The sequence below is a fragment of the Carassius carassius genome, chromosome 1 (genome assembly GCF_963082965.1).
Source record: "Carassius carassius chromosome 1, fCarCar2.1, whole genome shotgun sequence".
NCBI lineage: Eukaryota > Metazoa > Chordata > Actinopteri > Cypriniformes > Cyprinidae > Carassius > Carassius carassius.
In genome coordinates this window covers 46,006,714-46,033,785 of record NC_081755.1, presented here as the reverse complement: position 1 = coordinate 46,033,785, position 27,072 = coordinate 46,006,714, and the positions used below count along the sequence as shown (strand labels likewise).

Sequence of the window (27,072 nt, the reverse complement as noted above, 5' to 3'; positions counted from 1 at the left end):
GCTGCGCACCATCAACCAGCGAGTGGGGAACAAGAATAGATAATACATCAGCATCTTGTGCGTCAGTTTCAGGATTACCTTGCTGTGCCGGTGGAGGAATGTATTCCTGACCAGGAGGTATTGATGGTGAAAATGAGTGACGAGCTTCAACTCGATCCATCCTCTGTGCTAAACTCTGAATAGCAGCCAGGATCTGTAGTTGAGTGGGATGGGAGTTGGGCGTTTAGCCACTTTCACCACCTTCTCATGGCATGAGCTGTGCGATTCCTGGCAATCACGAGAGTGTCTCCGAGAACGCTTATGACTATGCTTGTCTGATGAGCGTTCCCTCGCCCTACCACGCTCAGGTAAAGAACTGCATATTCTATTAGCGCGGTGAAGTTGTTCTCCTCTAGGCAGGTCACAAGCCGCACTGCAGGGTATATCCACATCCTCTCTTAAATGAGCCATCCCCAGGCATGAAGGGCATTCCCTATGCCCATCACGGGGGTCCATTGCTGATTGGCAATATCGGCAGCAATGAGAGGCCATGATTCCCTCAGACTAGGTAAGGCCACACACAATCCCACTGACTGCGCACAGTAGTGAAGGGAATACCCAGCCTACACAAAGCAAAGAAAGGCCTGCACTAGTACGCAAACGTATTTTAGCAGGCCTCTATCAAACCCCAACAGCTGCAAACAGTGATATAGAGCCCCAATGTTTTTATTTTTATTTTTTCATGAAGTATATTCACTAGTTACAGGTGGATACTCTGAAAGAAAACAGAAATAACCCATAATATTGAATGGCTAGTATGTTAGAAAACTAGCCTTAGAATATCTGAATAATACAATAACTAACCTAAATTCTTAAGTACATATAGCATGAATTGAGTGGTTGTATTAAAATATTGAATAGTTAGTATGTAGAAACCTCAATATCACAATCATACATTGCAAAAAAATAAAATAAAAACACCACAATTCACAGGGGCACAAGGCACCTGCACCACTTTTGGGTGATGAATTGAATGGTGAATTAACAATATTAATCCGATTCCTACCTGCACCAGGTCTCTAAGGTGAGAAAGGTAAAGAGAACGAGCTGGAAGTTTAACTCGCCTTTTATAGCGCGTGACGTTCAGCTTCCGGGTTCATGGGCATGACTTTGTTTACATAAGGTCTCGAGAGAAGGCGGAACGAAGGTTATCATCTTATTAGACTGTAGTGACTGTCAGAGTGAGGTCGAAACAGATCCGTGAACCGTTAAAGAGATGTGAAGTGGATCAAATATGGGTTAGATGGGCATTTATCTGGAGAAAAGGCTCAAACACTGAATCTACTAAAGCTGAAACTAAAACAATTAATTCAGCGACAGTCTCTGATGGAGGAGAAAACAGGCACAGAGCACAAAGAGCAGGACTTTATACAAATTACAGTGAACCAGTAAAAGTGACAATATACAATAATTATTTTTGATCACATAAAATGATTCATAAGACACTGTACAAGTGACTATAACAGTTATAAAGAACAACACTTCAGTCTAACTTGATTTAGCCTTTGTTTTACAATTAAGTAACTGTGTTTATACTGTAAAAACAACATATTATATTCATTGTGAATTGTTGTCATTTTACAGAGAGACCAAAAGCCAAAGTGAGAATTAAACCTGATCAACATGTATTCAGAGGAGAGACAGTCACTCTCAGATGTGACATTGATGGTGAAGGAGTAACTAGCTGGAAATACAGCTGGTATAAAGACGGTTCAGACAGTGTTTTCAGTGAACTACAGGAACACACATTCAGTTCTGTTACTGAGTCTGATGCAGGTAAATACTCCTGTTATGGAGCAGAGAGAGGAGGATCACGAACATCAAACATCAGAGATGAAGTTACACTGACAGTATCAGGTGAGTTTGATCATCTCTTCATAAACACACACAAGTTTAACATGTTATCAATGACTGATTTCTGTATTTCAGATAAACCCACACCAGTTTTAAGTGTTTCTCCACAGAAGTGGTTGACTGAAGGAGATCCAGTGGCTCTGATCTGTGAGGTTAAAGACTCCTCTACAGGCTGGACATTCAGCTGGTTCACTGTAACTGCTTCATCAGGTAAGATATAATGTGATTCATGTGGTGTAAATTATCTAGTTTTAATTAAATCAAAATTATTTATTTAAGCTTTACTAGGGTACTACTGGCATTTCTATCAGCAGCTGTTGTTAAAACACAAAACTGCACATTACGAGATGTTCTTTGGTGCTGCTATCTGTGCAGATTAATCTGATATTTTTAGAAATTTCTATAGTTACGGGTGATCACCGTAAAAACATCATACAGGTCAAGTGGCATATCTGTTGATACTTGCAAAGACTTCCTTACTCTCCCTTTTTGATTGCAGACCCTCCATAGTTTGAGTTTTCTGAGCAGTGAACAAGACTATTGGTCACTAGAGTTCAAATTCTACACAACAACACTGTAGTAACAAGCTACACAACCAGTCTTCAGCTCCCAGATATTCAGTGTTGTAGCCAGACCTTCTGTTCTGTGAACAAAAATGACATAAACACAAAAGAACAAATGAAGTTTGAAATTGTCATTGAAATCTTATTAAACACAAAATTGAAATCAATATTGAAGGCTCACCATAGTGAATTGTGGTAAAGCAAGAAAACAAATGAAAACACATATTTTGAAATGAAGATTCATGCATCTGCATGTACTGACCCAAATATGCACTGGATGGCCACATGATCCATGATTCTCCACTGGTATACAACATGAATATCTTAATTATGGTCATTGATTGTGGTCAGATCAGATAGAGATATCTCCTTGAAGTGATCACTGAATATTTTCACTATTTACAGAAAGAAATCATTATAAGCTGCTCTCAGACAGCAGCAGAGGAGCTGGAGGAAACTACACTGTCAGTTCTGCTGCTCTAAAACACACAGGAGTTTATTCATGTGAAGCAGAGAGAGGAAAACCAGTCTATAACACAACCTACAGCAACAAACAGCCACTATGGGTCTCTGGTGAGTTCAAATACCAGTAGGAATCACATTTCCTTGATCTTTTCATAAGTTAATGTATGATTAAAACATACTGCAATTATCAGAATTCAAAACTTCATCCTCAGTCCACACTATGCTTGTGAAGAATTTATTGTCTTCTCAGGTGTTTCTCCTCCAGTCTCTCTGATCATCAGTCCCAGCAGAACTCAACACTTCACATCTGTCTCTCTCTCTCTGAGCTGTGAGGACCAGAGTAACTCTGATAGATGGAGAGTGAGAAGATACACAGACAGATGGGGGCTGGAAGATTGTTCATCTCTGTGGGGATCACAAACAGGATCTACATGTACAATCAACTCCACCAGCACATCAGATACTGGAGTGTACTGGTGTCAGTCTGAATCTGGAGAGAACTATCATCCTGTTAATATCACTGTACACTGTGAGTCTGTTTCTGTATTCATTCATCTCAAAGGCAGTTCGCAATCAACACATGAAACAGGTTGATTAAACAACTGCTAGTTATATAAAATTTAATCTGTGCTACTGGGACTTGAAGTCGAAATATTAGATAAAACTAAGCTCTTTCAATAAATGAAAGACAGATCCATCCCTATTTTAGAACTAGAGACTATAGCAGTTTTAACTTAAGATAGTTAGCAGTTTCCCAGCTGTGTTCTAGTGATCAGAACACCATAGAAACATATGTTCTCGTTCAGATATAGTGCTTGATAAAGTGTTTGTGTGTCTCTTTTTCAGTGTCTCATTCAGAATCCCAGATCTCTGTCCTCCACACACTCAGTTCTGTACTGACAGTTTGTCCATATCTGATAGTGACAGTTGTGCTGATCTTTAAATGCTGCAGGATGAGAGGTATAACAGCTGAATGATTTATTACATGTCATTATAATCATATTTTACTGAGCAACAATTATTATCATTAATGCTGTCTGGCTGAATTTGCATGTGGTCAAATTAACATTTGTGTTTGTGTGCATGCACCACTGTCCTCCTTTGACAGGGTCAGATTAAACTCTGTGTAGTGAAATAAGTGTTAAAATAACACCAGCAAATTGAAAACAACTCCCGAATATTAATTTCTCGTATCCACAGCTAAATAATTCACATATGCTTATACTGTTTTTCTGACTGGTGTGAAAATGTTGCATACTAGTGTTTACTTAGTGAGAAATGTCAGTTGTGGTCATGTTGTGATGGTTTTTAACTGCTACTGAACAGGAACACATGGTGCCAAAGGAGGAATGTGTGTTTAGAGTTGTGAAACTCAAGAATAGTGTTAATAGTTCTTAGAAATCCTTTAAAAAATGGTATTTCATTTGTGAAGTTTGGCTTAAATCATTAAGTCTAGTGTCTAATGAATTGAGGAAAAATTGTAATATGGATAGATAAATAATTAAATAAATAAACTTTAACCATGTTGATGCTTCTCATGCACCACTTCATTTTGTGTTTAGTTGTACTGACATTTCTTAAATATAATATCACTTAAGTCTAAGTATTTGATACAATGGACTGTTCTTTTCTTCTTATCAGACATTTTCATTATAGGTCTGCAGTTATGATTCAAAATAATCTGTGAAAAGTCATTAAAGGTGTTTTTAAATACATAATAAATAGTTCCTTCAGCAGACATCAAAAACGTCAGCAAGAAAGACAAGACGTTGTTGTCATGTTATATTGTACTTGTGTGTTTGGCATCGCTGTGCTTTTGTTGTTGTTCAGAGCCTTCAGTATCTCACACATTGAAGTGCTTTTACAACCATGTCTAAACTGTTCAAATGACAATAAAAGACTCATGACCTTTTACACAATTGAACAGACGCCTGGGAGCTATAAGAATCATTAATCAAATTGTTAAGAATATGGATTCATTAAGAGGAACTGAAATCATAATCATTAAATGTGTTTTAAGTCCCCACCAGGATAGAAAACCAGACACACACACTTGGTTTAATTTGTATCTTTGTCTTATTTATATATTTGTGCTATTTACATGATCGGCCTGCAAACCCCAGCTATGGTCCTGCCGGGGCTCATAAGATAATGTCATGCATCATATATTACTATGGACATCATGTCATTTAACTAAAGTCAAATTAAAGAATTGATAAAGCTTTTGTGGTCTCATGATTTTTATTGTGATATATGATGATTATATCTCATAATCTTGGAGACTTCAATAGAAAGTACTCTCAACATTTATTATTATTGAAATGCACATACACACACATAAGCTAAAGCAATTAAGATGCCATACAAACTGCTGGAGTGTCTTAAATGTTACATTAATACATTTACATAGCTTTAAATGTTGTACAGATCTGTTTAACTTTAATATTAGCTGAAACAGAAAATATGTGGGCTTCAAACCACTGATGCAATAGATTTACTAAACATGTTCAGCTCCCTCTTATTTAACGGAAAACTCAAAGATGAAGAAAAAAGTGCATTTTTAATAACACAACACATTTACATAATAGCTGTACCTCAATCTGTTTATGAAGAAATGGTTGCGTTTTGTTCATAAGAATTATTTACTTTTGAAAAGTGTACCAGAATGTCACCAAACCCTGTGACTTACAATGTAGTATTCAGTATCAGCTTGTTACAGGATAAATGTACACAGGTTGGATTCTCATATCTGTGTCTGTGAAACATCAGGATCAGGTGCAGACAGATTCTCCGTTTCATGATTTTCTGTTGTGCTCTGTGTTCAAAACAAGACATTGTTGTTTGGCAATTACACATCTGAACTCCATCATCTGAACCAACATCTGTGTAATTATTACTGTCACGACCGGTGATACAAGGATACACGGTGAGATATCCAATTGCAGGTACGTCTTTATTTAAGGGGTAATCCAAAGAGAATAAACAGTCCAGGCAGGGGTCGATACCAGACAAAACCAAACCAAACCTAAACAAACAAGAACACAGGGCAAGAGCACGACAAGACGACGGACATGAATTAACAAGGACTCCATAACACATACTAAGACAGACCGGGTTAAATACACAGGGAGAGACGAACGCAAATGGGAAATTGACAGAGTGTAATGATTGATAACTAGTGACAGCTGGGTGCAATGTTTTAGGCAGGGACGTGAGGAATGTGATTAATGAAGTGACAGACACCGTGGGAAAGGAGGACATCTAGTGGAAACCCAGGGAACACAACCCAGACACTGTGACAATACCCCCCCTCTACGGAGCGGCTCCCAGACGCTCCACGACAAGACACAAAACAGAGACCAGGAGGGAGGGAGGGACGGAGGGCCAAAAAAAACATGGGGAACAGACACCAGAAGTGTAAACACAAAACAGGGAGACCAGGAGGGAGGTGGACAGGAGGAGGTTCAGGGGGAGGGACGGAGGGCCAGGCTAACAGGGGGGAACAGACCGAAAAAACAAAAGAAAACAACACACAAAAAACATAAGTACATGAAGGACATCACGTGACGCCCACCAGGGCGGAACAGAAGACCACCACATCCTTGTGGTCGAGGCCGGAGTCCCCCAGGGCGGAGCAGAAGACCACCACATCCTTGTGGTCGAGGCCGGAGTCCCCCAGGGCGGAGCAGAAGACCACCACAACCGTGTGGTCAGGGCGAAAGCCCCCCAGGGCGGAGCAGAAGACCACCACAACTGTGTGGTCAGGACGAATGCCCCCCAGGGCGGAACAGAAGGCCACCACAACCGTGTGATCAGAACGAGAGCCCCCCAGGGCGGAGCAGACGTCCGTGCAGCCGGACCAACGGGACGACAAAACTCTGGTAATCCCATGGTGTTTCTACTGGATTCCAGAAGATCGGTGCTGGCCTGACTCTGCTCACGAAGATCATTGGTGACTGGCATTTGTTCATGAAGATCATTGGTGACTTGCATTTGTTTATGAAGATCATTGGTGACTTGACTCCGTCCTTGAAGATCACCGGCGACTTGACTCAGTCCTCGAAAATCACCAGTGACTTGACTCAGTCCTTGAAGATCACCAGTGACTTGACCCGAAAGGTCAACGGTGACTAGCCTTGTCTCTGGAAAGTCCATGGTACCTAGCCCTGACTCTGGAGGGTCATCGGTGACTAGCCCTGACTCTGGAGGGTCATCGGTGACTGGCCCTGACTCCGGAGGGTCATCGGTGACTGGCCCTGACTCTGGAGGGTCATCGGTGACTGGCCCTGACTCTGGAGGGTCATCGGTGACTGGCCCTGACTCTGGAGGGTCATCGGTGACTGGCCCTGACTCTGGAGGGTCCACGAACACCTGACTCGACTCTGGAAAGTCAACCTCAACCGGAATCTGACTGGACTCTGGAGGGTCAACCGGAACCTGACTCGACTCTGGAGGGTCAACCGGAACCTGACTCGACTCTGGAGGGTCAACCGGAACCTGACTCAACTCTGGAGAGTTCACTGGAACCTGACTCGACTCTGGAGAGTTCACTCGAACCTGACTCGACTCTGGAGAGTTCACTCGAACCTGACTCGACTCTGGAGAGTTCACTCGAACCTGACTCGACTCTGGAGAGTTCACTCGAACCTGACTCGACTCTGAAAGGTCAACTGGAACCTGACTCGACTCTGGAGGGTCAACTGGAACCTGACTCGACTCTGGAGGGTCAACTGGAACCTAACTCGACTCTGGAGGGTCAACCGGAACCTGACTCGACTCTGGAGGGTCAACCGGAACCTGACTCGACTCTGGAAGGTCAACCGGAATCTGACTGGACTCCGGAGGGTCAACTGGAACCTGACTCAACTCTGGATAGTCAACAGGAACTTGACTTGACTCTGGAGGAACAACCGGACACTGACTCGACTCTGGAGGGTCAATGGGAACCTGACTCGACTCTGGAGGGTCAACTGGAACCTGACTCGACTCTGGAGGGTCAATAGGAACCTGACTCGACTCCGGAGGGTCAGCTGTGACTGTCATCCTGTGCAGTGGCGCTGGGCAAGCAGCCATCTTGGGCCATGACTCTGGAAAGGTGGACATCTTGTGCTGCGGTGCTGGGCTGGCGACCATCTTGTGCTGTGGCGCTGGACCGGTGGGTAATTTGGGCCTTGGCGCTGGGTTAGCGGCCATCTTGTGCTGTGGCGCTGGGCTGACAGCCATCTTGTGCTGTGGCGCTGGACTGGCGGCCATCTTGGGCCATGACTCTGGACGGGCAGCCATCTTGGACCGTGGCTCTGGACCAGTGGACATCTTGGGCATTGGCGCTGGGTTAGCGGCCATCTTGTGCTGTGGTACTGGGCTGGCGAACACCTGGTGTTGTGGCGCTGGGCTGGCGGCCATCTTGGGTTGTGGCGCTGGACCGGTGGCCATTTTGGGCAGTGGCGCTGGACCGGCGGTCATCCTGGGCAATGGTGCTGAGCTGACGACCACCCCGCCGAAAGAGACCGGAGTGGTTGGGGCATCCCAATATCAAAGATGGCTGCCGTGTAGTGAGTGAGTGCTGAGAGCTCTAGTCTGCTGGCTCAACCATTTCTTTAATAAGGATGTTGTAACTTATACTTCCACTTATATTTGTAACTTATATTTCCACAAAAAAAAAAAAAAAAAAAAAAAAAACATTTTTTTTGGTGCTAATGATCTGTGGTGAAACAAGAAAGAACTAAAACTGCTTCAAGCCTCAACCCTATGAGCTTTGTGATTTCACCCTTCCTCTTGTGTGAGTTGAAACGTGGCTGGCATTACAATGGGTGAAACAATTACTCTTCAAAGTATTTTTGATATGATGCAGCAAATGAAGCTCGACATGATTTCACACATTGACTCTAAAATAGACTCACTTCGACCCAGCCTGGAGAAAATAGATGACTCACTTCATATGCTTGGAGATCAGGTCAATGAGATTCAGTTGAGAGTTAGCGCAAACGAAGATAACATAGCTGATCTGGTCAAACGTGTAAAGGTGCTCGAAAAGGAAAATACTGACCTTAAAGCATGGACTGAAGACGCCAAGAACCGAAGCAGACGTTCTAATCTACGATTTATCGGCATACCTGAGAAGGCAGAGGCCAAAGATCTCCTCGGCTTCAGGAGTCATCTGATTCCACAGCTCCTAGGTGAAACAAATTTCTCCGTTCCTCCTATGATTGAGCGTTGTCATCGCATCGGAATCATGGATAACGTTAAAGCCAAGGGTCCCAGGCCTATTTTTGTAAAGTTTCAGCATTTCCAAGATAAGTTAAAGATAATGAAACTAGCCAGAGACGAGAAGGACCTCCTTCAGTACAAAGTGAGGGCTGTGAATAAAGAGGGCTCCTTGAAAGAAGTTCGAGTCCATATTTACCCGGACTTCTCCGCTGGAGTAGTCCAGAGACGCCGAGAATTTAATACTGTGAAGAAAAAGTTCTGTGATCGGGACATTGAATATGGACTGATCTTTCCTTCCACGCTGAGAGTCACCCACGCTGGTAAGAAGCACTTCTTTCATACTCCTGGCGAAGCGGAGAAATTCCTTGATGTAATTTCTTCTATTAACTCCTCCATTGACTCTGATATGGCAGCAGACTGATGGCTGGTGACTTTTGGAACTCTTCTGTTATTCATATCATATGTTTAATCTTGTCGTTGATAGAATCACTGTGCTGGCGACTGCTGCCTTATTTTTGCTTTCTTTCCGGCAAAATTTGTTTATGTGTGATGGCAGCTGCCTTACTATTGTTTGCCGTATAGCATAACACAAGTGTCGTAAAATGGCTTAACAAAAAAGATGGGTAATCGAAATGATGTAAACTGGGTATGAAAGAAGCCAAGAAATAATTTGTTTAGAATAATTATTTAATTGCCTACTTTTGGGGTTATGAAGCTAATAAAATTATGAACCATATTATTAGCTTATTTTTGCTTGCTTGTTTTTGGATGACTTCATAAAGGTTCTTTTTTATTAAATTTTTTTGTATTTTTTTATTTTATTTTTTTACTGTTATTAGGTTTGGACCTTTTATCTTGATATGCTCGCATTATGCTGAGCCATGCAGACTGAGTTGCGAATTTAGCTATTTTTTTTTATTTTTTATTATTACTTATTTGGAAAGAGAGGTATGTGCTGGTTCCTATGCCGTATGCGCTTTCCTGTCTGGTCTATGTGTGAGTGCGTGTGTGTTTGTGTCTGTTGCTCTCCTTCTGCCTCTCTCTCCACCCATTTCACTTGTTATATACCACAATCTGCGATGATGCTCTGTGTGCATTTTCACTGCCTGATTATACACATAGGCCTACTTATTCAGTTATTTTTTGATGAATTGTGCTAAAGGGATGTATGTTATTCACTTGAACATTAGGAGTTTGCCACCGAAATTGGATTTATTGAGAGCCTGGCTTACCTATAATAAACCCCATGTAATTACTCTGTCTGAAACATGGCTAAACAGCAATATTTCTGATGACGAAATCAAACTTGACAATTATGTTGTATTTAGGAACGATAGAGGTTCAAGAGGTGGGGGCCTCCTAACATATATATCATCTAATCTGACTGCAGAACTTGTTCTTCCGAATGAGAATCCCCGACATTTTGAAGGCCTTTTCGTTAAAATTATTTTTCATGAAAATAAACGTTTAATCATTGGAAATATTTATAAACCTCCATCTGCGCCAGCAGAAACTACTGATTGTATTTTGTCTACCATTAATTCTTTAGATGATAACTGTGAATTGATCATATTAGGTGACTTCAACTCTAATTGGCTTGACCGCTCCTCGCAAAAAGATCGTAATCTCTTTAACAGTATAAATCTAACTCAACTCATAACTGAACCTACTAGAGTCTGTCCTAGTTCCTCGTCTTTGCTTGACTGGATTTTAGTCTCCCATCCTGACAGAATTTTACAATCTGGGGTTCTACCTGATTCTTTTAGTGACCACTCTATGGTTTTTTGTTTTTGGAAAATCAAAGTACCTCGTCTTTCTCCTAAATTGATTAAAGTAAGACAATTCAATAAAATTAATCCTGTACTTTTCATACAGGATATATTAAACATAAACTGGGAGAGATTTCAATTAATTCCATTTGTGGAAGATGCTTGGAGTTTTTTTTATTACGAGTTTTTCGAGATTATCAACAAGCATGCTCCTTGTATATCAATTAAGGTCAAGGGTCGACATTTACCTTGGATCAAGGGTGATCTCATATATTTATTCAAACAAAGGGACAAGGCCTGGAAACAATACCGCAACACAAAGGACTCTAATGATTGGAATGCATATAAGGAGTTGAGGAACAAATGTAAAACCAAGACAAGAAATGCTAAAGCAAATTACTATAAGGATCACCTATTAACTGATTTTAAGAACCCGAAGAAATTTTGGAAGATAATTAATGATATTACCAAAAAAAACACAAAAAGCTCTGCTATGCATATTAGAATAAATAATCAAACTGTGAGTGAACCCTTATTAATTGCAGAGGCATTCAGCCAGCACTTTTATCATTTATATGCGGATGACACTGTATTATACTTTTCCAGTTCTGACATCTCACAAATTCAAAACTCTTTACAATTTGATTTCAATTTGGTTCAAAGATGGTTTTTGTCAAACAAGCTTCTCCTGAATAAGAGAAAATCATATAACATGTTGTTTTGCACTCGACCTGATTCTTCGTTGTTAACTAACTGGTCTATTACCCTTCTTGATGGAACAACTATAGACAAAATTGAAGAACTTAAATATCTAGGCCTCTGGCTTGATTCCCGGCTTTCCTTTAAATATCATATTAATACGATCACTAAGAAAATATCTGGTTGTCTGAAATCACTTTATCTTTCGGCTGATTGTTTTTCACAAGAAGTTCGGAAAAGAATTATAACACAACTAATATTCCCAATATTGGACTATGCTGACGTGATCTATGGTAACACCTCTGAAACTAATCTCAGTCCTCTTAACGTATTATATAATAGTCTATGTAGATTTGTGCTCAGGTGTCCTTATAGAACCCATCACTGTTTAATGTATGAGTCCTTGAACTGGCCTGCACCGAAGTACAGAAGGCAACTCCACTGGTTAACACTCATTTTCAAATGTTTCTATTTTAATTTCCCATCATATCTGAAAGACCATTTAATCCCTCTCAGCTCTCAATACAGCCTCAGGCACATGGGCCAACTGTTTCTAGTTACTCCTAGAATCAGTAAAGAAATTGGTTGTCGTGCTTTTAAATTCAAAGCTCCATCAGATTGGAATAATCTTCCTTCCTCTCTTAGGTCGATTACTTCTTTTCATATTTTCAAATCATCTTTAATTACCCATTTTCAAACATCCTGTTCAACTTAATGTTGATCAGCTCAACTTGTCTTACAAAAACAACATTTTGTGTGTATTCTAAAAATGTCAAATTATTAATTTAGTTATCATGTGAGCTATCATGTATCACAAGGATCTAGAAAATACACATTACTCACTGTCCCAGGTCAAGATGATAATAAACTAAATAATAGTAATAATAATTGTCCATACATAAAAGACAAATCTGAGATTTCCCACAACAAATCAACTTAAACTTTTATCTTTACAAATCTATATATGCTTTTTTAACAATGTGTTTTAATATGAAAAATTAAAGATAAAGGCAGCATACCCTTCTCTCTTTCCAATATGGCTGGAAGAACATAAATCAATAGGATGATATCCAGGAGTGTTATTGTTATTATCCCAAATAATGTTATCCATCTACGGTGGAGAACTATGAATATAAACATGGTCATCAGCATTTGTTAAATTTCACATCACAAAATAAAATTGATCTCAGATATGATACGAATCAATTCATGTTGGCATGAATTTAAAATTAATCCAATTAATGTTCTTAAGAAGTGTTTTTGGTGCTCAATTTATTCTTGCATTTCTTTGTGTATTTTTTTTTATTTTTACCTCGCAATCTTAAAAGAAAAACAAAATGTCATAACTACCTCTTCTTATGACTCACTTGATGTCTATGATACAACATGATATTCTGGGCATGCAGCTGTTAAGCCAAAAGCACGTAGGCCTTTAATCTGGTAAACACAACTCCCTTTTCAGAATACAACCAAAAACCAGTGGATAAAATTAAGTCACATCCAATTATTATTATTATTTTTTCACAGTAGTTTCACTCATAAATACATCACAGTTTGGTAGTAAAATGGGCGACAACTTCTGTTTTATACCAACTTAAGTACCGTACATATTATAACGTTTGTATTTCTATTCATAAAATGAATATTTTTGAGATTCACTCTTTCCACACCTATACAGATACAATAAGAAGAACTTATTTCAGCATGTACTTACATTTGAATTTTGCTTGCAGACGAGGTAAAAAGAATATAAAGATCAGCAGTAGTGACATAACCTTTACCACAATGATAATTCCTAAAATAAGAGAATAATTCATTAATCCATTACTTTCCCATCCAAACAAATCACCAGTTAAATGTCATTAAAACACACGATATGATTTGTTTAGAAGTACTAAAAGATAAATGTTAAAATCACTGAAATGAGAGTCTAGAGTGGTTTTCTTTGTGGAATACGTAATGACTTAATTCAGTCTGTACATTTATGTAAACACTGAATGTAATTTTCAAGTTCTACATCAAGGTGAAACTGGCTGAATTATAATTATATATATTTTTTAAATGTTTATATTAAAAAAATATATTTAAAAAGCATATAAGCAAGATACATTTTTACAAACTACTTTTTGCATATCAGTTTCATAAATTATGAAGGGATCAGTATTTAGGTGTTACCTAAAGAGGGATATCCAAATAAGTACGTCAGCTGAAACAACTGAAAAGGAGAACATAAATAGATGCAAACTAAAATCCACCTTTTGTTTTTAAAACCTAAAAAAGGGAGAGAGAAGAAAGACAAACGTGAATGGAAAAATATATTAGAAGATTCCACATAGAGTCTGTCACAGTGTGGGATAACTGAGGTCTGCTGATTAATCAAGATAAAGGTCTCAGTCTCGATGATGTCACATGACAACATGATGCTCCTGTTGCTGGTAACCCTCAATCGGTCCTTGGGGTCTATATGACCCCAATCGACTTTTCATTAGTTAAAAAAAAGGATTCCCTTCATCTCAGAGGATTAAAATTTTGTGACTTTTCCTACATTATCTATCTATACATACACAAAAAAACTGGGCTTGATTCGGTTGTTCTGAAGATGTGTAAAAAAAAAGTTGCTTAATCTGGTCATTGGGGTCAATATGACCCCAATTGAAAATGAATGGGAAATGCAAAAAAACATGTTTTTTTTCCATTTGTCCCCCCAAAAAATAAAATAAATGCAACATAAATCTGAAAATTTTCACACAGAAATTAAGGCCTGGTACTTGAGCACAAATGCAATGTAGAAAACACATGCTCACACACACACACACAAACACACACACACACAAACACACACAGGTATGCCACAGAGAGCATTTGTATAGAATTTGGCAAATACGATTTGTCAAATAAAATCAGCCACACATGCAGAAAAAAAGATATAAAGGGGTGAGACCTAATGTGCACACACAAACACACACACCTACACAACCCCACACACACACACACACACACACACTCAGAAAGAGACGCTCTCCACTCTACACGCTCTCTCTCCCTCTCTCACACTCTCTCACTCACTCACTCACACACACACACACACACACACACACACACACACACACACACACACACACAAACACAAAAGACACTTACACTCTCACACACACACACACACACACACACACACACACACACACACACACACACACACACACACACAAAGACACTTACACTCACACAGAGACCCAGGCACACTTGCCCTCTCTCCCTCTTTCTCTTACTCACACTTTCTCTACATCTCTCTCTCTCTCTTACACACACACACACACACACACACACACTTACACTCACACAGACACACAGACACACAGACACACACACACACACACACAGACACTCACACAGAGACCCACGCACACATGCTCTCTTTTGCCCTCTCTCTCTCTCTCTCACACACACACACACACACACACACACACACACACACACACACACAAAAACACTTACACACACACACACACACACACACACACACACACACACACACACAGAGAGACACACAGGCACACATACTCTCTCTCTCTCCCTCTCACTCACACTCTCTCTCTCTCAAACACACACACAAAGACACTTACACACACACACACACACACACACACACACACATAGAGAGAGAGAGAGAGAGAGAGAGAGAGAGAGAGAGAGACAAAGACAGAGAGAGAGAGAGAGACACAGGCACACATGCTCTCTCTCCCTCTCTAACTCACATTCACTCACAAAATGTGTATGGAATAATTATTTTATGTGTTTTACACCATGTATTTCACATATTTTTTGGTAGTTTGGTATTGCTTTTATGTTCAGTGTTCAGAATGTCATTGTAAAAAAAAAAATATTTGTTGTAGGCCTATACTTTTACTCCTGTTTATTTCTGGATATTGCTGTTGGTTATTTACACTTTTTTTTATTTTGTTTACATTCTAAAGTTATTTTTTTATTTTATTTTTTATGCATTTGAATCATTCAAATGTTCAATAATATGCAACTACAGTCTGACTCAGAGTTGTGTCCTTTAGGTGTGACCTAGGTGGCATTTATGAGCAGTTGGCCACATCCAGTAAAATGAATGGCTTTCAATGGCCCTCTGGTGGTCAAAACAAGTTATTGCTTAAATACTAATCTCCTTAGTTTTTTCACTAACCTCCAGATGGCAGCATTCTACACATAGCACCTAGATCTATATCCAGAAACAGTTTAAAATAAATTTAGATAATAATTTAAGTGATTTTTTAATAAAAAAATGATATTTCACATGCAAGCTAATGGTGTAGTTGCAGATTTGTGTGTTAAATGGGTACAAAAGTACTTCAAATCTCCCAAAACACAGCATAAATGCATAGTTGAGGAGTAAACAAAAAAAATTATATATTATTTGTATTATTGAAAATGTATATTTTTTCTACAATTATGCTTTCAATTTTGGGGTCATATATACCCCAACGACCAGATTCGTTAACAGGAAATGAGGACCCTTTTAGGTAGCAGAGGGTGATAACGGTGAACAACAGAAAATATTCCAGATTTATTTTCCCTTTTGTTTTTATTTATTTTTCAATTCAGTAACACATACTTTTGATTAAACTTGATTAAACTTCTTTCTAGAATTAATAGTACTTTGCAACTCTAATAACTCAAATTGGAGTAAAACACAAAGAATGTGTTAACCACTCTTGACTTGGACGACCTTAAGACATCAACTAAAAATCAAACGTACCAAACACAGTTAGGCCTGAAAGGAAACTGTCTGCATCTTCTGTATGCATTTGAGTATAATTTTTGGTAATTGCAGAATTAAAAAAAATTAAATGAACAAAACCATTGGTAATAAATCACCCTAATAAATCTTTGCGTATATACTTAGCATGTCACATAACTTCAGTAATGTAAGGAATCAAATCATACTGAAGCTCTTACCTCTATTCAAGATGAGACAGAGCAGCACAACAATTCCAAAGTACAGTCCAGAGAGTACATGAGGTACGTGTGCTCTCTTTCTCCAGCCATATGTAAAAATAACTATAGAAATAAATAAACATTAAATGTCACACAAGACAGATGATGTTGAAGTTGAAGTTGTTTCCACTGTTGATAGGAAATGCAAGGGTTCGCGCCCGTGCCTCCTTGCAGTGCGCGCTCCATAGCCTACGCCCCACAAACCCTTGGATATGCGTCAAAATCTTGTGTTTATTTGTGATAATCTCTGCCCTGTATTATTATTGTCTAACCTGTATTATGAATGAAATTTGATCAATTACTTTGTTCGTTTTTTTTTTTATAAAAACGTCTTCTAAATATATAGCCTAAATATAATAATAATGATCATTATTATTTGCGTTTAACTATGAGTTAACTAAGACAGTAATAGGCAATATTTATCATAAAATAATTTATTAATGTTCTATTTTTATATAACCTAACCTTTTACTGTTTTGGAAATGTGTTTGTATTAGGCCTAGCCTATATTTCTTTTTTATAGTCTTTATTTGCCTATTCTATTATACTGAGCTTTTTCCTCCGAAAAAAATGACTTTAAAGATAAAAGTAGCCTGGGCTAAATATCTTTTTTTTTTTTTTAGAAAATTCAAGAAATTATCCATTTAAAAAAAGTAAGTTTAAACAAAATGCAATGCATCACGCTTCTAAACAGGTGGTCTGGTTGAATCAGACGGCACATTCTGGGGGAGGGGCCACAAATTCCGCTACACTACAGTTTACAAACCCGTGGGACTGGATTGCGAAAGCGTGGGCATGGTTTGTGAAATTGTGGGTGGGCTACAAATTGCTAAAACTGAAGGCATGGTTTACAAATCTGAGAGCGCGAATTAGAATATCGTGGCTAGGCTTTTTAATCCGTGTGGGCACGATTTGTTAAACCGATTGTGGGAACAGTTTAAGAATTCGTGAGTAAGCCTAGCCTACGGTTTATAAACTGAGTGGACGGATGCAAAACCGTCCACGGATTGTTTTTTTTAATTTGTTTTTGTTTTTCACTTCGCGGGCTCCATATTATCTAAATGTTGCGGGTCAACGCAAATAAAATGCAGAAATCAAATTTCATATTTTTGTAGAACGGAAAAAAAAGTTGTTTAAATTATTTGATTTTCAATTAAATGCTTATATTATATTAGCTTATATGCTATGGGAAATAAGTTTGTATGTGAATATTTTTTTTCACCAGTCTAAAAACGAATAAAGAAGAAAGCATGTTATTCGTTTTTCCATTATGAGTTAAAAAAGGAAAAATGAATGGACGCAAAAGTACACGGACCATTTTGATCATTTCATTTGATCAGAATGCGATACCGAAAAATGGATTTTTTTTTTTTATAAATTCGAGATTTTGGCTCGATTTCTTATTTTTTCATTTGAGGTTTACAAATCATTTTATGGCTTCAATATTTCATTCGCACTTGTGGGCGGAGCTGAAACACTGCTTTCATCTGATTGGTTGAATCGCTCCACCTTCAGCACGGTCTTTTTTTATTCTTTCGGCAGAATAAGAGTCAGTGCGAGTGAAGCACTGTAATGTCTGAAGCCACCACTCACTGTTAATTAGCATAATATTTGAATCAGATGTAGCTGGGCACATAAGTCGCACTGCTGCAACCTGCAAGTGACCCCTTTAAATTATTTCTAGTTTATAGTATTGAATGAATATTGTCCCACTGATAAATACAGTTAAAATAGTTTTGTCTCCTTGGATAAAAGTGAAGTGGAAATAAAAATCAATAATAGACTGAACAGTTCCATGATAACATGTCTGTAACATTTACCACTCTCGTATTTTAAGTCAAAAGGCACTAGGTATGTGTGTCTGACATTAATAAATAATTGCGAAAATTAATATAGTTAAATTTATGAAATAAATTAGTAATATTAGTTTTATTACATACTAAATTGGTTGATGTTTCTCTTCTTAGTCTTATTTGTTGGGCTTGAGAAAGCCAACATTTATTTGAACATTATTATTATTTATTATAATAGTAATTGACACCGACTAGAACTTTAATGTTTCACCAAATTCAGCTCAGATCTTCTGACTCCCGTTGCTGTATAACTGGTCAGACTTAACTTCCCAAAAAATCCTAGTGACTTTTGTTATCTGACCAATGCTGTCCACTAGAGGGGGCGACAGGTTTAAAAAAATTCTAGTCTACACTTTTTCTGTTTACATCAGTTTAAATGACAAATAAATACATGAATTTCATGTGTACTGCCATGAATATGCCATATATTTTAGTATGACATTATAATACCATTCATATTTTAACTTATTTTATAATTTAAAGAAGAAACCAATCATGTATATTGGTTGTATATTTGACATTTGAGGTTTAATACTATAGAAAAACACTAGAAGTTATTCAGTTAGAGTGTTTTCAGCTTGTTTATTTTCATATAAAAATACGGCATTTAGTTGTTTCAAACCATGGTATTAGCATCATTCAATGTAAATTGTGATAATCGTATTTAATAATCGCAATTACAATTTCAAGGGAACAATCAACAATTATGATTTTTGTTATTATCGTGCAGCCCTATGCGATATTCTAATTTTGTGCCTTAGTTTTGAGGGAAACAAAGCTAATGTCAGAATGTTGTGTGAAATGTGCATTTACTTACCTGAATAAAAAACGACTGTAAAAATAGCAAACTCTCTGGTTATTTTGAAAAACTTTATCCATGTTTTAAGGTTGTCTGTTGACAAAAAGGGTTGAAAACATCAAATTCATATTTTGTTACACACCAATGCACTGTCATGGTATTGATATTGGCATTAGTATATCTGTCTATAAAGAACAGCATTTTCTTACTCCCAAAATAAAAAATGAAGCATGGTTGTGCATCACCCTGCAGATGCCAAATCCCTCAGATACTTCATAACCAGGTTTCTTAGGCATGCATTCAAAATATTTCTGTTAACAAGATTCATGGCTATTATGCATCACATATTTCTTCTATTGCTTGTACTCAGCATTTAGACAGTATTACGTTTTGGGTAGGACAAAGTGTATTATTTCACTACAAATCCTACAATATTCCTGACACATTCAACATTGCTGCCAAAAATATAATTAGAAAATAATCTTGAGGCTGAGTTTGTGGTTTAAAAAAAAATGTCATGCTTCAGTAATTGACACTTGAATGTATTTAACTGCAAAGGAAGTAATGACTAACAATATTGTAATGTATCGTGTTAATATGTTGCTACAAAATGCATTTACTGATCTCCTTAAAACAAAAAGTAATAAAAAATAATCTTTAAATCTTAACATACCTTGAAGATACTTTAAATAAGGCATGGCCCAAATCAACATGACAGGCCTTAGAAAATAAAGAGCAGAGCAAGTGATGGTCTCACTCAGAGATCCTGGAACAGAATAATAACTAATTAATGACAATAAAAACTGTGTCATGTGAAAGTTTTGAAGAGTTAAACCATTACAGAATATATACACACAGCATACAAACAAGCTTGCTACATTGTTAAGATTAAATAAATATTATTTTATGTATCAATATTATAATTATTTTATTTTACTATTTACAAATAACTAACACTAAACTACTCACCTTCAGTAAAGCCCCAAAGGATGAAGGCCAAGAACATACAGATGTTTGGACAAAAGACCAAAGAAAGCTGAAGGTTCCAGATTTTGTTGCTTGTAGCTGGAGAGAAGATGCAGAATAATCACAGTTTAATTAACAAAACACTTTTTTTGTGCCATACAGAGTTAAATCAAAAAACAATTCACTTACAAACAGTGTTATTTGATCTGCAGTAGATCAGAGAGAAGAGCAGAAGCACAGCTCCAGAGCCAGCAGCGAAACAGAAGAACAACACGGCTATGCGCCGAGAAGAGAAACCTGTGAAACAAACATCAAATATAACATTTGCATCTACACTGAATCAACTTGGTGTATTTAATCATTGATTCTTATATAATTAGGAAGTTTGCAATCAAGGCAATTCATTATTTAAATAACCTCCTACAACCATTTTGGCAGTTATATGCACCTTACAGTGCGTGGTTGATACTATTTAAAACAAGCAGTTTTAACAAGCATCTTGTTTACACCAAGTGCAAATGATGACAGAGGCAATGATCAAATTGTGTCAACAGAACAATATTCAAATTATTTGAACGGTTACAAAAAATGTCCATTGCCAACAAAGTTGTCTATTTAAATTTGCCACAAATAGACATTGTTTTACTTTTTACTATGTTTGTGGACTCACCCAGTTGCTCCAGAACTACAGTTGCATTGGCTGAAAGTCGTCCAGCAAACACTTTACACATGTAAACTCCTTTATCCTCAGTTCTGACACTCTTCAGTCTGAGAGAGAAGTTTTCTTTGGGGATTTCTGCAGTGAAGAAGTCAACTCTGTCTCTGTATCTCTAATGTGATGAATCTGGAAAAGTCTTGTTGTATTGGTACAGAAGAACTAGAATATCTTCATCTTCATTTGTTTTCTTCCATGAAACCTCTTCATTGTGTTCAGGTGTGATGTGAGAGTCCACAGAGCAGTTCAGAGTGACATCCTCACCATCATATGCAGACACAGACCGATCTGATCCTGATGCTAGCAAACGCTCTGAAAGAATAATATATGCCTTAAATTCCATCAGATAAAATTAATTCATGTCTTTAATATTTTCAGCAGAATTCAGGTGGCTCTCACTCACCATGCTTTATTTGAAACACAGTTTCTCCAGAATCCTTTTGACTGTGAACTTTACAGGTGTATTTTCCCTCATCTTCAGGCATCAGATTGTCCAGACGGAGGGAGAAGTTTCCATGTTGAATCTGATCAGTAAAGAAATGAGCTCTATCATGATAATCCTGATGCTGGGTCTCAGGTCGACTCTCACCATCTTGATACAGATGAACCAGAATCTCTGAGTCTGTTCTTCTCCATTCTACCTCCAGATCCTCCATTGATAAGAGTTCATCAACATAACAGGGCAAAACCACTGAAGATCCCAGAGGAGCAACCAGAGGACCAGAGGGACCGCGCACAGTCAACCCTATCAAGAAACAGACTAACTAAGTAATGTGTTAAATATCGCGTATAAACATAAAAGTGATAATACTTACCATCAGCGACCATCATAATAAGTAGTGATCTTAAAATACAGGTAAGAATGTCCATCATGAATTAAAATTAGACAAAGTTATTATTATATCATAATTTATCATGAAAACGAGAGCCTTTTCGACGAGGGTCACGGGAGGAAAGGAACACTTTCACTTTCGCTTTGTTTAATATGCGCGCGTCAGGACGCGAGATGAACCTGTCATGTATTAGAATGATGGTCTGTATCTTTAAGATGTGAGTGTACTAATATGTATGCAAGACCGGATGTAGAGGGGAGTTCACGTTAAGAGGGGGAAAAGTAAAGACGCCGTTTGGAAAAGTTATCAAGCGTGTGACTGATTTAATTCGGCAGAGTGTGTAAGAGATATCTGATTACACAAGAAAGCAGATATATAACATTGGCGACGAGGATGCAGCAAAGTGGGTGTGAGCACTGATTGCACGCGATGGAAAAGTCTGGTATTCCTACGTTTGAGTGCTACAAAGATCCTGCCACTCTTGGTTCGAGATGGACGAGGTGGCTGACATCGTTTGAACTTTATGCGGACGGTAAAGGACTTATAATTGAAGAAAATGTCGCTGCTGCAGTTCGTCAGCGGCGCAGAGCACTTCTTTTGCATCACGCTGGACCTGATGTTCAAGATATATTCTCCACTCTGGCGGATACGGGAGGTGCTGCCGATTACGACGCGGCCGTTGAAGCTTTGAATGCATACTTTGTGCCACGAGTGAATACTGCGTATGCAAGGCAGTCTTTTTATAAACTTTCCCAAAACCCAAGTGAGACGATTCAACAGTTCACAACACATCTCAGACAGGCAGCAAAGGACTGTGCATTTGCGGATGACATGACTAATCAAATCAGGGATGCCATCGTAGGCAAATGTTTATCAATGTACGTGCGTCGTAAACTTTTGGAGGAAGGACCTAATCTCACGCTCGATCGTGCGTTGGAGGTTGCTGCCCTCTGTGAACGGATAGAGGAACAGATGGCTGCATCATCGGTGAGTGACATATCAAAGCCTGACACTGAGTCTGTGAATCGCGTCTGGAAAAAAGGGGGAAAGATGAAAGGACAATTCAAGGGAAAACAGCAAGCTGAATGCAGTAAGTTGAACAAACAATGCTACAGATGTGGAAATACAGATCATTTGGGACGAGATTTAAAATGTCCTGCGAGAGGCCAGACATGCCACAAATGTAAAGGAAGAGATCATTTCTCAAAAATGTGCAAAACTAAAAATGTGAAGCAGCAAACAGTTAACCATGTTGAAGGGCAAGCTGAATATGCATTTGTCATTCAAGACGACTACATGGCGGATAGAATGAATATCTGCTTGGGAAATGTCAATTTTAAAATGCTTGTAGACTCTGGTGCGACCAGCAATATCATTGATGAAAGAACATGGGAGGAACTGAAGGAAAATAATATTAGATGCCATTCGTACATTCCGGAAACAGAGAGGAAATTGTTCTCTTATTCGTCTAATCAGCCATTACCACTAAAGGGAGCTTTCAAGTGTGAAGCAAGAATGGGCAGCCGGTCGGTATATGCTGAATTCATTGTAATTAAAGGGATAGGAGAGCCACTGTTGGGGAGAGACACTGCCATGAAACTCGGAGTACTGAAGATCGGCACAAACGTTGCAGCTGTAACAGACCTCAAACAGTCGCTCCATTCACAATACCCAGAAGTGTTTCAAGGAGTTGGTAAGCTGAAAACCAAGCAAATTAGTTTATACATAGACCCGAAGATTCAGCCAGTTGCCCAGCCTTTAAGGCGGATTCCATTTAATTTAAGGGTTCCTGTTGAAGAAAAGATAAAAGAACTCTTAGAAATGGACATTATTGAAGAAGTGAACGGGCCTACTCCGTGGGTTAATCCGGTTGTGATTGTTCCAAAAGCAAATGCTGAAATTAGGCTTTGTCTTGACATGCGACAAGCCAATCGAGCAATCATTAGGGAAAGATACCCCATTCCCACTGTAGATGAGCTGCTACAAAGTATGAATGGGTCTATGGTCTTCAGCAAATTAGATCTTAAATGGGGATATCACCAGTTAGAGTTAACGCCAGAGTCCCGCCAGATCACGACGTTTGCAGTTCACAATGGAGTGTACAGATACAAGCGGCTCATTTTTGGAGTATCTTCCGCAAGTGAACAATACCAACATGAGATCGCGTCGGCCCTTGCTGGAATAGAGGGAGTTGAAAACATCTCTGATGACGTCATTGTGCATGCGCCTGACCATAAAACACACAATCACCGTCTACATGCTGTCATGAAACGTCTGAGAGAATGCGGGCTAACTCTGAATCCTGCAAAATGTCAGTTCAGTATGGATCGCTTAAATTTTATGGGGATTCTACTCACACAAAAAGGTATCGGGCCCACTGATGAGAGAGTCAGGGCTGTGGTAGAGGCTCGAGAGCCACAGAACGCCTCAGAGGTTCGGAGTTTTCTTGGACTTGTCAATTACAGCAGCAGATTTATTCCACAATTTGCAACCTTGGCAGAGCCCTTGAGACGTCTTACCAGAAAAGATTCCAAATTCATCTTTGGTCCTGAACAAAAAAGTGCATTTAAGGCTCTGAAAGGAGAACTTGCAAAATCAGGGACCTTAGCATACTTTGACAAAGATGCACCAACCCAAGTTATAGCCGATGCCAGACCTGTAGGGTTGGGGGCTGTATTGACACAGTGTCAAAAAGGACAAATGGTGCCAGTGTGCTACATCAGTAGAAGTCTATCAGATTGTGAGAGACGGTACTCCCAGACTGAGAAGGAGGCCCTTGCCCTTGTATGGGCCTGTGAGAAGCTTCACCCATATGTCTATGGAAGACAATTTGATCTGGTCACGGACCATAAGCCATTAGAGACAATCTACAGTCCACGTTCTAAGCCCTGTGCCCGCATTGAGCGGTGGGTTTTGCGTCTTCAACCATACGACTTTAAGGTAGTCTATGTTTCTGGAAAAGAGAACATTGCAGATCCCTTGTCAAGACTTCTAGGAAGCACAGCAATGAGAGAGAAGCACTTACATGATTCGGATGAGTATGTGAGATTTGTAGCCATTAATGCCACCCCGAGAGCCCTAACCACAAGGGAAGTGGAGGAGGCGTCAGAAAAAGATCCCGAACTAATAGAGGTGAGAAAAGCTATTGAAAGTGGACACTTTGAAAATGTATGACATACGCAGCTGTTGCTAGGGAGCTATGCGTGGTAGGTTTTTTAATACTACGTGGAACACGCATTGTTCTTCCAAAAACATTACAACCACGAGCAATAGCACTGGCCCACGAGGGACACATAGGTATTGTTGGGACCAAACAGCACCCGAGGAGCAAAGTATGGTGGCCTGGCATGGACAGAGCTGCCGAGAGATATTGCAAATCATGCCATGGCTGTCAAATTGTCTCTCGTCCCGATGCGCCAGAACCATTGCGACCCCTACCGTTGCCAGATGGACCATGGCAAGATCTAGCAGTAGATTTATTGGGTCCTCTGCCATCAAAACACTCAATCCTAGTTGTGGTGGATTACTACAGTAGGTATTATGAGTATGACATACTGACCTCAACCACGGCAACAAAAGTGATTGACAGCCTTGAGGACATATTCAGCCGACATGGACTTCCTGCCACACTAAAATCAGATAATGGACCTCAATTCAAATCAGATGAATTCAGGAGTTTCTGTGAAGAAAACGGGATCAGACACCTGAAAACAACGCCTAAATGGGCTCAAGCGAATGGTGAAGTCGAGCGCCAGAATGCCTCCATCATGAAACGAATTCGCATTGCACAGTCGGAAGGACTTGACTGGCAAAAGGAACTCAGGAAGTATGTTACAGTATACAGAGGAATTGTACATAACACCACAGGCAAAAGCCCCGCTGAACTTCTGTTTAAAAGAAAAATGAGAGGCAAGTTACCTGAACTCACATCAGTAGACAAATATCTCGAAGTTCACGACCATGACGCTGAGAAAAAAGGAAAATATAAACTGTATGCAGATGAACATCGCAAAGCAGATTTCTCAAATGTAGCTGTTGGAGATCGGGTTCTGATCAGGCAGGACAAGACGGACAAGTTTACCACACTGTTTAACGCAACACCCCACACAGTGGTCAGCAAAGCTGGGAACAAAATAACTGTCGAGTCACCCACCGGAGCCCAGTACAGTCGCAACACAACATTTGTGAAGAAATATGTAGAAAGCGAGAAAGGGAATGCTGACTGTTCCACAGATTCAGATCAACAGACATTGTCAGAGGAATCAGAGAGACTTGTGCCTATGGTTGAGTGTCACCAAGACATTACATATGTCAAGCCCCAAAGACAAAAAAAATTACCTCAAAAATTTGCTGACTTTATCGTTGGTTGAACTTTTGGATGCAGATTAAATGCAGACAACGTTGTTGATATGTTCATGGTTAATATTATAAGTGAGTTTAAAATAAGTTGAAGAATGTGAAAATCATCAGTTAGATGAACATGTTATTTGTTTGGCAATACTGAGACTACAGTCAAGTGTTAAAGGTCTCTATCTGACTTTGGAGGGGATGTCATGTATTAGAATGATGGTCTGTATCTTTAAGATGTGAGTGTACTAATATGTATGCAAGACCGGATGTAGAGGGGAGTTCACGTTAAGAGGGGGAAAAGTAAAGACGCCGTTTGGAAAAGTTATCAAGCGTGTGACTGATTTAATTCGGCAGAGTGTGTAAGAGATATCTGATTACACAAGAAAGCAGATATATAACAGAACCGATAAGAACAGAAGCTGAAAATACGGTTAAAATATCACTGCCCCACCGAGAAAATTGGCATCCTTCTATGCTATAACATAACGTTACTTCATTATTTCTACTGTGTGAGTTGAGACCGAGGGCCAACCTCCTAGTGATGGGTCGTTCGCGAATGAGCCGACTCTAAGAGCCGGCTCTTGTAGGTGAACGACGGGAGCTGGCTCGCATATCTGAAGAGGCGACTCCTTTAAAAAAATATATAGCCTATAGAAATTAAATCATTATGTAATAATGAAATAATGGATGCATTTTATTTTATTTAAAATAATTGACTTATTCAAAGAACAAATATATATATATATATATTTCGACTGTCTGATCAGCCTCACATTCTGTTCCTGTCAATCATACACCAGGTGTCAACCAATTATACAGCATGAGGGAGGGGCCAAGCCATTACACACACACACACACACACACAGTGTCAAACTCGGAGGAGAGGAGAGGAAAAACACAACAGCTTTTGAAAACAAAACAAAGGCAGGAAAATGAGTCGGAAGCACAGCCGCATTTGG

General features: G+C 39.0%; 1 protein-coding gene, 1 long non-coding RNA gene and 1 pseudogene across 2 annotated transcripts in view; 1 reads left to right on the top strand and 2 right to left on the bottom strand.

Moving 5' to 3' along the window:
• LOC132126512 (low affinity immunoglobulin gamma Fc region receptor III-like) overlaps positions 1 to 3,932 on the top strand; it is a 47,982-nt gene extending 44,050 nt beyond the window's left edge. Inside the window, exons 3-7 of the mRNA XM_059537822.1 lie at positions 1,624 to 1,896; positions 1,969 to 2,103; positions 2,862 to 3,029; positions 3,172 to 3,450; positions 3,768 to 3,932. Coding sequence (XP_059393805.1) covers positions 1,624 to 1,896; positions 1,969 to 2,103; positions 2,862 to 3,029; positions 3,172 to 3,450; positions 3,768 to 3,898 — 986 coding nt within the window. The 3' untranslated portion in view covers positions 3,899 to 3,932. The remainder of the gene's footprint in view (positions 1 to 1,623; positions 1,897 to 1,968; positions 2,104 to 2,861; positions 3,030 to 3,171; positions 3,451 to 3,767) is intronic.
• Positions 3,933 to 5,143: 1,211 nt separating this feature from the next.
• Positions 5,144 to 5,812, bottom strand: LOC132126459 (uncharacterized). Its single transcript, XR_009427399.1, has 2 exons — positions 5,607 to 5,812; positions 5,144 to 5,515 (listed from the first exon to the last, which is right to left on the bottom strand). It is a non-coding gene; the product is annotated as an uncharacterized LOC132126459 (long non-coding RNA).
• Positions 5,813 to 12,599: 6,787 nt separating this feature from the next.
• Positions 12,600 to 26,649, bottom strand: LOC132152690 (uncharacterized; annotated as a pseudogene).
• Between the last annotated feature and the right edge of the window lie 423 nt (positions 26,650 to 27,072).